Below are 13,910 nucleotides of genomic sequence, written 5' to 3' on the forward strand. Positions count from 1 at the left end.
CTCAGCCTGGCCTGTCAGTCCTTGGTTCTGCTGTTCTTTAAACGGTGTATTTTGGAAACATTTGTATTTACAAGCTGCAGCACAGTGCTGTTGTCTTAACATTCTTACTGACCCTAATTGCTGTGACACATGTAACTAATGATGTTTTGTACTTGCAAGGAGCGCACTAAAAAGGTGATGACATACGAGTTACTGAATAAGGCACTGTGCAGCTTGTGCAGTGGAGTTTGTGCAGACCCTGTGCAGCCTAACGGGCCGTTTTCCTGTGCTGGGGCTGGTTTCCCCTCAGACTGGCCTGTCCCCAGCACTGGGGCTGCTCAGCCCAGCTCTCAGTCTGGAGAGCTCCAGTGTGGTTAGGCTTTGATTTGATTCTCTGGATTTGTGGCAAATGTGTATGTATATGTGTGAGGAAACGGAAAACGGCTGTAAAAGTAAAAAATAATTTCAGATTATCTTGTTATTTTTGTTTACTCTTCAACTGCAATCTGATTTATGCTTATTGCAGTCTTTTAACTTCAGCTCCCTTGAAGAATCTCTGGTCCATCACTTTTTTGGTGTTGCTTGAAGGGGGATGTGTGTGTGTGCTTGTGTGCTCCCATGCTATGGTGCTCTGGGCAATTTCACTCCAGAGCACTTCCCTTCCTTTGTTTAACCTATGACCTGTGAAAACAAGAGTTAATCAAAAGTTCTAAGGTAGCTAAGAGGAAGGGGAAGTGTTTGGTTACAAATTAAATATGAGCAAGTCATAAGCCATAAATCTTCAGCAGTGCTACCAGTTGTGCTACTTAAGTTGCATGAGGTACAGAAAGTTTTTGGTTATAAATACAACCTCTATTTCTTTGGAAGGAGTGTTTAAAGGCTGCCTCAAAATTAAAAATCCACATATTTTCTCTTTTCCTTTTTGGCAGAGATCTAGAAACTAATTCAGATAACTATATTTCTTGATTTTTTAATTTTTTTTTAAACTTTAAAGGGTCACAATTTGGTCTCATAAAAGCAGAACTGTTTGGCTGTTGAGTAGTAAACACATGGAATAAGTGAAGTAAAAGTATCGAAGATGGCAGGATAAATTGTTTTTCCAGCATATCCAAAGATTTCAGGACAAGAGAGATCCTGAATTCTGCAGTGACAAAGGAGGGAGGTGAAAATTGAAGTGAGATTGTCTATGTAATTTATGCAATTTTGTGGTGGGTTTGTTTTGGTTTATCTTGTCTTGCACCTCTCTTGAGCAAGAGCCACACAGATCCCCGTGTGTTGTATTGTGCTGAGATCTGCCTCCAATATCAGCCAATTTCCTCAGCTTCAAAACTGTGAAGCTACTTTCCACAAAATGAATTTATTCCTAAAATAGGACAGAGAGGCGGTTGTGCTGAGATGCTGAACTGTCACTTGGAAAACATGGATTGAAATAAGAAAGAGTTAGTGTTTAACAAAGGAAAATACTGAAGTTCACTATAAGGTACTAGTGAGGAGAAAAGGGAAAGGCAGCAGAAGTAGGGCTGTACCTTCCCTCTTGTTGTATGGAGGGTTTGCTGATGTTTTGACACGGTGTGAATATGAAATGTTAGCTGGGCTAATTTTATTAGAATCATAGAAGCTATTTTCTAGTTGCTGAGCAAAATAATTAAAACTGGATTTGGGTGTTTTCTCATGGATAGAACCTACAAATTTGTCATGTTTGGTGTATTGCAGTAATAAAGAGAACTCCCTCGCACAGGGGCGAGGTACGATTTAGCTGGGAACAGCCAGGCCCCTGACAGGACAAAAAAGTAAATATCAGTAAATCTTTGAAAAGAGAACACAATCTGACCTTGGTTCAGAGCTCAGCATTGTCCCTCTTGGGGACCTGCAGATGGTGCTGGGAACCTGCTCTGTCCTCGCCCGCCAGCGCTGGGGGCAACTGGCAAACTAGAACGTGAGGTAACTTGGCTTGTTTATTGCTTTTATACTGACACATACATTATAAACACAATAATATTTTAAAATATCCTCATTTTTATTCTATAAATGTAGTTTTCCAGCAAGAAAATTTCTTTCCCTGAGCAATTAAGTAGACCTTTAAATACGCCTTCCTGACATAAGTTTTGGTTTCATACTTGGTCAGGGAGCTCTCTGCTGCCTTGGTTTTCTGCCTTTTCAGACTTTTGATAGATGCCTTGCAAGGATTTGTTTACCAGGTTCTTAATCTCCACTTAGTAGATATGTTTTGAGAGGATTTCTTGTTACTCTGGTAATGGCTTTTAACTCTGCTGAAGTTTATTTAACTAAACAGAAAGAAAGAAACTTATCTTCTAACTAATCCGTCTTGATTGTTTACAATATAATGCCAAACTTAAATGCTGTTTAAAGTGGTAATTGTCTCTCTGCTCTATTCTAATACATAGTTTGTAAAGATGCTTAGAGCATATTAATTTAAATGATAATACTGTCATATAACATGAAAAGTTAAGTTGTTTATCAGTACATTTTGATAAGCTACTTACATTTTACAGTAGCATTTGCAGGCTTCAAACAAATGTTAATGATGGAATGCCACTCACTTTATCTGTCTCATATATAGCTTCTCACTTCATTTATTACTGAAAGCTGTACAGTTAGGAACTGTGGGGCACTCAATTCTTTATAGCTGTCGGGATACAGTCATATTTTATAAAAACTTTAAATCCTGTCTAACTAGATCAAAATAGAATCCATTTGCCTCAGAAAGCATCTGTGATTAAAAGAAAACTCAGTTTGTGCGTCACGCAAACTTGCTTTCCTGTTCACTGCAGCTGAGGGGAAATTCCTTGACTTGGTATTTAAAAAGGAATTGAAATAAAGAACTGTGCCATGAAAATAGGGGACAAAAATCATGCCAAAGCATACTCTAGTGAAAGTAACATCTTAGCTGTCTGTCTTATTTTATGGAGTAGAAATGTAATGTAAATGAAAAAGATGTGATTTTTCTGCATGTTTGTATTTTAATTTTGTTCATTTATTTCTTTTGTAAGTTGACTGCAAATTTACTGAAGGAAAAGTTTCTATTTGACCTAACTAAGGGCTGAGCTAAATACAATGATGGAGTTAGATTTGACAACAGTTAAAACCTGAGATACTGGTTATGCAATTGAAAAAAATCCTGTTGTATCAGGGTTCAACCCCAAACCAACAGTCTGTCTGCAATTTACCGGGCCCCTCAGCTGTACAGAAGACAGTGATTCAACATGTACTGTGGGAAATAATTATGATTTGCCATGTTCCACCATACATGAACATTAGTGTACATTTATCTTATGGATCAAAAGCTTGCATGGCATTGCATGTCTGCTGTGTGCAGGGTGAGAAGGAAGGAGCACCCCCAGTGCTGGCCTGGCCGGTAGCCAAGCGCATGTGCGGCTGGTGGTGCTTTGGTGTCCAGTGCCCACAGCGGCTGGGAACACCACAGAACAGAGAACACTGCAGCTCGTTCCTCACAGGAGAGGGTGCTTCAACCTGCTGGCAATGTTCTCCTTCAAACAGAAGGCCTGACGTAGCTTTCTGAACAGATATTTATAAAGTGTCATGTCCAGTGGAGGCTGTTGTTAGGATGCGTCTGTATAGTAACAGCCAACAATCTTGGATTTATTAACTGAGATTTAGCAAGTTAAATGCATACTTTTTCTTTCTTTTTTTTTAGTTACCTCCCATGGTTTGAAGTCTTTTATAAGCTCCTCAATGTCTTGGCAGATTATTCAGCAAAAGGACAGGTATTATTCTAAAGTACTAACTCTTCTTTTCCCTGGCCCAATATCAAATGAGGGAGAGAGGATAAAGACAAGCTGTTTTAAGAAGTCCTTATATCAGAAGTGCCCATGTGAGTTATTAACCTGAATGATGATGTAATATATTCAGCTGAGATGAAAGCTTGGCAAGTGCCCTTGAAAAATAAATATGCTTTAAAATTATTTTTGGAAAAAGGTGAAGTCCAAGAATGTGACTGTAGCACAAGTTAACGGTTTCTCCAGTCACCTAGACTGTGCAGACTTCTCTACTGCCTGCACTGTACTCAGCACATCCATCCAATTCCCATATTCCAGTGTTTCATGGAGCTTTGACAGTTTCTTATCTATGTTTACTTGTTATGTAAAGTAGGCGTAGAACTAAGCTTACTGATGCAAAATGCTTACCTACATAGCATCATCTAGCCTCAGCCTGAATGCTGTTTTAAAGCAAAACATAGGAAAATTCAGTCTTGAGGCAGTGAAAAAATGTGAACTACAAGTGAAATCTTCCCAGTGAGGCTGTTGCTTTGATTTATTATGATTTTTTGGCAATAAATAATTGTATTTTGCATTTGTCAGAATCTTTTGCATTCCAGCTTAGAAGCACTTGGAATGATATCTTCATCTAGATGGATTAAATACATTTGGCTTTACTGTAAGTTAGTGAGTTGTTATTTAGAGCTTGCAGTGAACACTGGCTTGCTCTAAGCTGAGTAACTATGTAGTGCATAGGTTGGTGACTCAGTAGGTTGCAGAAATACATATGAAAAAAATGTATTCTAAAATAATCATGTTATTAAACTTGGCTGTCAGGAAACTACATTTATTTCTGTTCATAGTCTAATGTATAAATCTAATTTCACATTTTTCTTAACACTTGCAAGTTCTCTAAGTCCCCAGTTTCACAACTCTTCTGTCTTAAGAGTTTAGCTTGTCGTAGCAATGCCTATTTAGTGTTCCTTTTCTTCTTTTTTTCTTTTTTCAGGATAGTCAAAGGAGTGAGCTCCTAGAAACATTTCATAAACTTACCATCCCTGAGCCAGGAACTTCAGTTCATCTTGGAGTGGTAAGTGAAGTGAGAGAGATGTAAACTAAGGTGTTCCATGTTCATTGCATACCATAGTAGAGGAATGTCAAAAGCAATTCTCTTTTGGAACTTGGTACTTGGATGTTGTTTTCCTGTGAGGATACAGAGCTGTGAAATTCCCCTTTTCACATTTGGGGCCCTCTGTTTCCCTTTCCTTAACCTCGGATGTCTTTGAAATGCTGTTCTTTGATTGGAGGAAGACTGGGTATATTCCCCATGGAAATTTCTCACCATATTGTCTGTGACCTGTGAGAGGTCACAGAGCAGCAATGTGACATTTATTGCCTGTGCTTCTGCAGAACTCCAAGATCTTGCGAGTGTGCAAGGGGGACAAGACTGGAAAGCAAATGGTCATGTACCTGTCATAGCATTTTGAGTATTAATTGTTTACCACATTTTCTGATTCCTTCTCTTCTTCCTACCCCCAAGGAAAAAAAAAAAACACGCACAAAAAGGATTTATTTCATTTTTATATCTTGTGAGAAAATTAATCAAAGAACATTTAAAGAATAGGTGTGTGATTTTATTGATGGGATTGTGTTTTCAATTTAGTCTATTGGGGGCTTTGCCTTCAAATTAGTTTTTTTGCAGAACAATCTTGTGTTGCAGGCTGTGGTAAAAAAATACTTACGATGCACATTGCTGCAGTTGCCAATTAGTCATTTAGAGTTCACATGGAAGCTAGTGATGTGTGCAGCCACAGTTCTCTTCTCCCGCTCATTTCCTTTATTTCTTTTTCTCAAGTACTTTTTGGCAAGAAGCAGCTTACTCTCATCACTTCACCCTGTAATGTCAGTCGACAGGTAACAGTTGTTTGGCCTTGCTAGGTCACCAGCTGGCCGTGGAAGCGTCCCAGTCCTCCCGGGCGAGCTCTTTCATGAGCAGCGTTTCTGTTGAAGGGGGACGAGCTGTCTCAAAAGGCAACGATCAGTTGGGATATTTCAGTTTTTTCATACCAGTGGTTTCAAGGAATGCTGCCGGTCTCCCCTTGTCTCAGACATTTCATGGGCGATGAAGCAAGAAAGGATATAAAAAAGCAGCCAAGGGACTGTTAACTCTGGTGTCTCTATGCCTTTTATTTTGGCGGTTTACAAGCCTATTTGCGGGTCAGGGTGAGTTTTGTGTGTGTGATATAGTTGCATATACCATTCCTGTATCTCTGCACGGCATCTTTTCAACCAAACTAAAACAGTGATATATCAAAAAGCAAAAATTTGTGTTTATACATTTAGTGTCTATATTCAGTGTAGCTGTTATACTCGCTTGCTATTTCGGGTTATAGACTGTTCATGAAGCACTGAAATGTCTGATATATATATATAAGAAAACTGTGCCAATCATGGAACTAAGCCAAGAATATAACAGGCTTTAAAGCTTCAGCAAGTAATTAATAAGTAGCCCTAAGACAAATTGTGAAAATCCTAAAAATAATATAAATTTTATACAACATTGACTTACAGAAGCAGTTTAGTTGCATTCTCTCCTTTCCCAAAGCTCTAACCAAGAGTCGTGCAAGTCATGCATGGTCAGATTGGGAACTAGAGTGAATCTAGCCTCTTGGAATGCAGACTATTAAAAAAGATAACAGTATAATGGATTATGAAATTGTGAGACCAGTATTGTCTTTCAACGTGTAGGTTTTTAAGGCATGTAAAGGTGACCTATAACTTTAGTAACATTTTTCAGGTAAGTAGGCATAAAACTTTAGGGAGCATTTCTCAGTAAATTTCCATAACTTCAGCTTTTTCTTGAACAAAACATACTGATGCTGTAAGGCAGAAAAGGACCTGTCTGCTGCTGTTCCCTCTAGTCTGTTGTGCAACCTGCAGTGGGCTGTGGAAAGATGGCTTGAATTATCAACTGCCTCGGTGTTTCCTCGGCATGTGTCAGACATTGTGTGGGGCTGTCTGCATCAGCATCTCTGAAGAACAAAAAAGTCTAATATAACTTTTCAGGAGCATTTGATACCTTCTGTGTTAATGCATTTCACATTGCACGTGTGATCTGGGAATCCAGCTCTTGAAATTCATGATGAAGTCATACTGGTAGTTAGTAACAAATGTTCTGTCATTTTTACTTAGCTGAGCTACTGCTGTTACTAGTACCAAGCAATAAATATAAATTGCTTTTGACAATATTGCAATAATCAATATTTGCTCTTTTTATAGCACTCTTACTTTACTGTGCCTGACACCAGAGAGCTCCCTAGTATACCTGAAAATGTGAGTACTCTCAAGGACCATGCACCTTACCATTTCTGTTTAATGTCAGCAGGCAAAGAGAACAACGGTTACCTCTGTTTGGCCTGGTAGTAGATTATATTCTGTAAAATATGCTAGATGTTGAAGTGAATGTTGAGTGAGTAATTTATAATAAGTATTGGGAAGCAAGCATTGTGTTGTGAACTGCAGGAGTAACAGGCCTTTTGAAGTAGAACAAAACAGTAGGGTTTAATGTTTGCCACTTAAATTAAGAAAAGATATCAAATGCCCAGAAAATGGTTAGCATAATTATCTTAAGCTGTAAGTCAATATAGTTATTTTAAAAATATAAAGCTTTTATTATTATCACCACTCTATTATAACTGTTAACAGTCCATGATTTCTTCGTTCTAATAAGTAAGGAAATGTAAAATAAATCTGTATATTTTTAGCCTACTCAAAATTGGGAAAGAACAGTAATTTGGTAACTGGATGTGGCAGTATGGTTGCATTTCAGAGAACAATGATGGAGTTAATTTGTGTGAAAGTTCACTCGCTACGATAAGCCTATGAAAAATTCTTGGAAATGATCTCAAGGCAGTTTTGTGATTGCCATCTGAGTGAGTACTACAAGAGTCATCCCTTACATAAAAATGCAGGATTATGATAGAAAGGAATTTCATCCACTTTACCAAGACTTTATTTTCTCTCAAAAAGAAAACAAGAAGCTGTTGAGGTATTTCACTGTTATGGCTATAATTTGAATCAGGGTCTGTTTTCTTCTCATAAGTTCCAAAGAACTGCTGTTTTAAAAGAAACAGTAATTTCACAACTACAGAAGCCATTTTTTTTCTTCTGCATCCAGACTGACATTTTTTTCTCCTCTTGCTGACCTCACGCTGTTTACATGATTTTGTTGGTTTTCCTAAGTGTCTAACTGCATACAGCATGAAATTGAAACTACAGACAAAACTTGGGAAGTAATTGCTAGAACCTGCTGGAGAGTAACTTACTGGTTTGAATTTTTTTTTTTTTTTAAAGTGTTTCAATACAGTATGCTGGTTTTATTTATTAAAGTGTTATGGTTACTTATTCATCAAGCCAAGGATATAATCTTGATACTCACTATCTTCAGTGTTTACCAGTATCTTCATTTTACCAGTATTTAAGAAAGATCAAATACAAGTTTGGTATTAACTTGCCTTGTTTTTTAAGATGCTGTCAGAATTCAGATATTGTATATCCTTACTTAAAACTTTTTGTGTAGATTGAGATGAACATCTAGGGTGTTTGCTCTAAAGGTGTGTGTTATCAGCTGTAGTTGCACAGGCAGTCCATCTTTTCCTTGGGATAACATCTTCCTTCCTGATTACAAGCTGAAATGGATTAAGAATAAAGTACTAATGGACAGACTGAGATGGGTAGAAAAAAGCAGATCTGCAAAGCATACAGTGAGACCCTTCTAAAAGAATGACATGAGAGACCAGTAAAAATGGTCCATTTGTTAGATGGTTCTAAAAACGTCAAGTGTAGCTGGTGTCTTTAGGGCCACTTTTTTTGGAGACTTTTTAAGCCTCATGAAGGCTTAATATAATAAAATACAATATAATACGTCTTATATAAGTTTCAGCATGCCTCAGATTTCTAGGCAGATGATAGATCTGTGGGAAGACAATGCTGGCATTTGTTTCTTTTAAATACTCTTTAATATGCTCTTGCTATGTCTCTTAGCCAAATTTCTGTGCCTGACATCTCGGGTTTCTTTCTCGAACATTTTGCGGTCTGCCTTAGCACCATATACCTCAATTTATGGCATGAAAGGAAGAAAAGGGAATCGTCAAGACATTCCATCTCTTTTGTGGATGATTTGTATAGCAGATAACATTTGGGGCTTTATCTGTTTTAAAACATAGTTGCTAGCTTTTCTGTGTTGTAGACTTTTCATACTGACACGTATCCTGTCAGTAAATTTAATACATGTGCTCTTTCTTTAAGGTGCTTTATTTTTGTAGAAATACGATACATTAGGAGTAATTCAGGAGTCAGTTCCTGAATCTAAACCAGCTATCGAATCCTGTCCTAATCCAGACACAAAGTGACTTGTTTCTAGGGTTTATATTTTATGTTCATTTCTTTTATGCTAATCCTCTCAAACTTTAACCATTTCTGTTTGATAAGCCTCATATCACCTGGAGAGCAAGGAATGAGGTTCACTCCCATTTTTCAGGCTGACAAATTGCGGGGCAGGGAGAAAGGAGCTAGTAGTGGTGAGAAACCAGTGACAGGGATTAAACGGGATGTCTGCCCGGGGCCTGCCTTGGCCGATAGGGACCAGCTCAGTAACACAGCCCGTAGCAAAGGCCGCAGGAGCTGCTGCTGTACTTATGCTCTGTTGGTTCTATCTGCTGCTGACGTTCGCTTTCTATTGAAAGGTATCAGTCAGGCTCCCAGAACACTGGAGCAGCAGACATGGAATGCTCAGAGTCAGAGGCTGCTGTGGAAGCAGGGCCGTGGGCCGGGAGGAGCTGGGGTGCTCTGAAAGCCCCAGGCCGGGCCTGCGTGGGAGGAGTGGTGTGGGATGGATGCCAGAGGGTGCCCTGGGAGTCACTGGGTGGTGCTGATGTGCCTCAGAGGGAGGGTGACTGGTTCCGTGAGGGTATCCTGTGCAGTGATGGGCTCTTTCAGCATCGGGGGGGAACCAGGGCACCTCTGGGAATAGAAGTGAGAGAACATTTTGTTCAATTAGCAAATATGTCTGTCCATAGATATATGTACACCCCCAAATTTAAAAAGCTCTGCCTCGTTGTAAGGAAAAAAAATACTAAAAATCAAATGCCCGAGTGTTACTGTTGTTACATTTGACCATCTTCTACTTCATTTTGGTTTTTTTTTACTTTTTCTAATGAGTATTGTATGATTTCTTATGAGGAATTTATCTGCCTGTTAATGCAACTTTTGTGTAGAGTTAAAGCTTATTAGGAAATAACACAAGGACATTAAATGAGCATAAATCTTCATGGATTTTAATCAATTGGCCTGATTTATTCAAAACTCTCCATATCTTATCAGCAGTTACATTTTAAATGCATATTAGCAAAAGTTTTAGTAGTGCCAATCTTTGAAGTGGTACACAGTGATTAATGGAGAGCTGCACAGAACTCTATCTGGAATGTTAACAAACTTCTTAGGATTATCTGCCTTTGTGTCAGATCAATATGTTTAATGAGACACAAACATTTAGCATGGACACTTTTATGTAACAGCTAAGCATTCATTTCTTCAAAAGATTTAAGTTATATGATAGAATTGTAAATGCCCTGTGACTTCAGAAGTAAGTGGGGCTCATTGCAGGAAGTACAGTGCAAGACTGCACGTGACCTGGTGGTCTCTGTTGTGTTTCAGAACTATCAGGTAAGTCAGCAATCTGAGATGATGATATTCTCTTGGTGATGATGTTCTGGTATCCTTTTGTATCACTGAGTCCTATATTTCAAAACACCTGATTTTTCACTCATAATGTAGTGCTACCTGTTTTTCTTAGAATCCACACCCCTACCCCTTTTTTATTTCTCTGTTTACACCATTTGATAAAGTGTATTGTCTTCATTATTTTGTTGTCCCAAACAACAGCATGGCATTAGAAAACAGTGCTAGCTGCTTAGCCAGTTTCCTAACCCATGTTAGATTTTCAATGTGTGGTACTTCAAAGAAAACAAGCTTCTAAATAACGTGAGAGATTTCCAATAGGAGGGCAGAGAAGGAAACCTGACTCAGTTCTATTGACCTGTTCCATTAGGAAATTTACTGAAGTCTTTTAAATGAAGCCCTTCAAGAAGACACTGAAATAAATGAGCTATAATCCATGCTCGCTCTTTGCAGAGGAGAGAGTGCATTGGTTTGTTCCTTCAGTGAGAAATTTCTCATTAGATAATGGAGGAAGAAGGACATGATTATTATTTTCTGTCTCAGAAGCCAGTGTGCATTTGCATTTACTGACATTAGGTAGCAAATGAGCAAACACGATTGATCTAGGAGTGAACTTTCAAAGGAGCATAAGGGAATTTTGTAGCTTCTCAGTGAGTTTTGAGAGGAGTGAGGATATACCTGTTCTCGTATTTTTTGAAAATCCCTCGTTTTACTCCCCTAGAAAGGTTTAAATCCTAGGAAATAAAATACACAACAATTATACTGCAAATTGGAATGCTTTCATTTGTATTTATTTAACTCATTCATGGTTTTGTCACTTACGAGACATGTCTTTCAAAATACATGTGTAAGTCCCAATTTCATCTTCAAAGATGACAGCTTTGTTATAAATAAAACTTAGAGCTAACACGTGAATTTCCTTAGTATCAATACATTACCATACCACCCACATGCTCTGCAGGTGTCATTGGCAAATTTCTGCGAGCAGGGAGGACTAAAACCTGATAAATCTTTCCATCTGAAGGTACATTTGTGCATCAAATGCAGTATTTTGGTAGAATAAAGTTGATGAAAGAATAATTGCAAATCAAGTCCCTGTGTCTATTTTCCCCTAAGTGGTGGGTGCCGTTGCCTTAACACGTCCATGCACGTGCCCATCTACCTCTTCAGGCAGACTGCAGGGATTATGTGCTCCTTTTGCCATGCCCCTGATTTTGGAGGGATCAAAGGAAGCTCGGTGCTACCTTAAAATTCTTCTAATTCTCACTATTTGCAGTAATTGTGTCGTCATACACTGTGTTTTGGCGTCGCAGAAAGATGGGTGAGAGGGGAAAGAAGAGCCATAGAGAAGACAGCTTATGTTTAGACAAAAATATCATGCTAATCAGCACAGATGGGATGAGAAATACAGAAAAAGTACATGATAGTTTAATAGGTTTTTGGCAAAATGTGTTGGCTTTTTTTTTTTCTTCTTCTTCTTTGAAAATACCTGTCTGTCCCTATAGCTTTCCTCTAACAAAGACCTGAATGATTGTTTTATAATAACATGCTTGAAGCTAACCATAATGAGTTAGATTTTATCTATCTGCATACTGGTACAGAAGTCTTCTAAATACAATGCTTAATTTTTCTTTAGTTCTTTCTGTTTGGATGGCAAGCTGTGGAACATATTTTTGCACAGTATGAAGCATCTTGGCAGACTTCTCAGGCCAAGTATTGGTGGTTTTAGAGTTATCTTTGGATCTGTCAAAAGTGCTAATAGGCTTTGTTGAGCTTCTTTAAGTTTCTAAATCATATTTGCTTTTTGCTTTTCTACACTTTTTTATTTAACGATGATTAAGATTGCACTTGAATTCATGACTAATCTAATTTTGCTCTCATGCTTTTCTGTATAAGACTGGCTTTATCATATAGCAATCCTCTCATCTGTAAGAAGCTATTTGGAAACAAATTTCTTAATTGAGCATTTCGGGGTGTATTATTTTTTCCTCCACCAGCCCCCCCTTTTTTTTTATTTCCATGTTTTAAAAAGTGAAAATATCCTCCCTACACAAAAATCCTTTTTTGTTTGCCTTGCCCTGTGAAATCTCATCATTCTGGTAGAACATAATACTTTTTGATCGAGTTACCTACATGGTGGCTTTCTAGTTCTGATAGTAAAGCTCTTAGGATGGCATTCTGCTGTTTATTAGAAGACATCTTAAATATTTAGTAAATGATCCATGATTCATGTCACTGCAGTATGTGCACAGGGTGATTACATTGCTAGTGAGAACTGGATAACGTTGCTGGCTGCTGGGATGAAGTGGCCGTAGCCTCCGAAGCAGCTTGCTCTGTTTTCTTGTTTGAATTTCAGTTATTTACAATAATTTTTACGTTGGTACTTTTTACTGTTCTAAGCATCAAAATCACAGAAGAAACCTGTGCAGCCTCGGAAGCGTGTGTGTAAAGTTTCAGTGGTGTTACTTGCTCATGACTTGGTTTTTCTAACTACACTTTAAAGGCAAATTGCACATGTACTTTGCTTATAATATTCTGCTGCAATTCATTTTCGTTATACTACATGAGCATATACTGATCAGTAAAGTAAAATGGGATGTTTGAATCCTGCCTCTTCATCAGAGATGGCCATCCACTGAAATTTTCAGAGAGAGAGAATTCTCTATCTCCTTCCTCAGTTTCCCCCGTCCCCCAAGGAGATGCTTTCTGAGTTCCAAGGGTGAGCGTGTGTCTGAGTCCACAAAGTGAGAAGTTCAGACAACCTGTGAAACTGCTTTTAGCTTGTGTGTTAAATGCCCATGTGTATTTCCAGCTCCAGGAATTGTTCTTGCATAGACTGGGCTTACATTTGGGTTGGTCATATCAGAACTGTCCTCTCAGAGAGCAAATTGACGGAACATGTTTGTTTGTTTTTTTCTCAGAGGAGTATATTGTATTTAAGAAGCTGTCTGTGAAACATCATCAATTTTATTATTCCAAGACCTAGCTCCCTAAAAGTCAGGGGAAAGATGCTGTGGTTAAAAGTACTCTGATGTAAGATGACATGCTGCTTTCTTTCATTAAGCCACGTACTGGATGTAACGTAATAAGAGGATGAAATCTGTGTTGCTCTTTTGTTTGTTTGTTTAAGGATGCTTGTGTTTATAATATCATGAATCAAAAATTATTTTCTTTCTTCCCAGAGAAATCTGACAGAGTATTTTGTAGCAGTTGATGTCAACAACATGCTGCATCTCTATGCCAGTATGCTGTACGAACGCCGCATCCTCATTTGTTGTAGTAAGCTGAGCACTGTAAGTAAAATGCAGAATAATTTCTTCTGTTCAAAGTACTGCTTTAAAAATGACAGTCACATATAGGAAATGATCTGATAATCTCCAGGCCCCCCTTCCAACCTCAATCCTGTGGTTCTCTGATGATTTTACTGAACTTCTGTCAGCCTCTAATGTTCAAATC

General features: G+C 38.2%; 1 protein-coding gene across 1 annotated transcript in view; it reads left to right on the forward strand.

The window, feature by feature from the left end:
- Nucleotides 1-3,655: 3,655 nt before the first annotated feature.
- Nucleotides 3,656-13,910, forward strand: part of LOC103781662 (DENN domain-containing protein 1A-like) — a gene marked incomplete at both ends in the record, with an annotated part of 34,270 nt that continues 24,015 nt past the window's right edge. The window contains 4 exons of the mRNA XM_008949382.1: nt 3,656-3,725; nt 4,726-4,806; nt 6,996-7,049; nt 13,637-13,747. Of these exons, the coding sequence (XP_008947630.1) occupies nt 3,656-3,725; nt 4,726-4,806; nt 6,996-7,049; nt 13,637-13,747 (316 nt within the window). The remainder of the gene's footprint in view (nt 3,726-4,725; nt 4,807-6,995; nt 7,050-13,636; nt 13,748-13,910) is intronic.

The sequence above is a fragment of the Merops nubicus genome, unplaced genomic scaffold (assembly GCF_000691845.1).
Source record: "Merops nubicus isolate BGI_N331 unplaced genomic scaffold, ASM69184v1 scaffold5861, whole genome shotgun sequence".
In the NCBI taxonomy this organism is placed as follows: domain Eukaryota; kingdom Metazoa; phylum Chordata; class Aves; order Coraciiformes; family Meropidae; genus Merops; species Merops nubicus.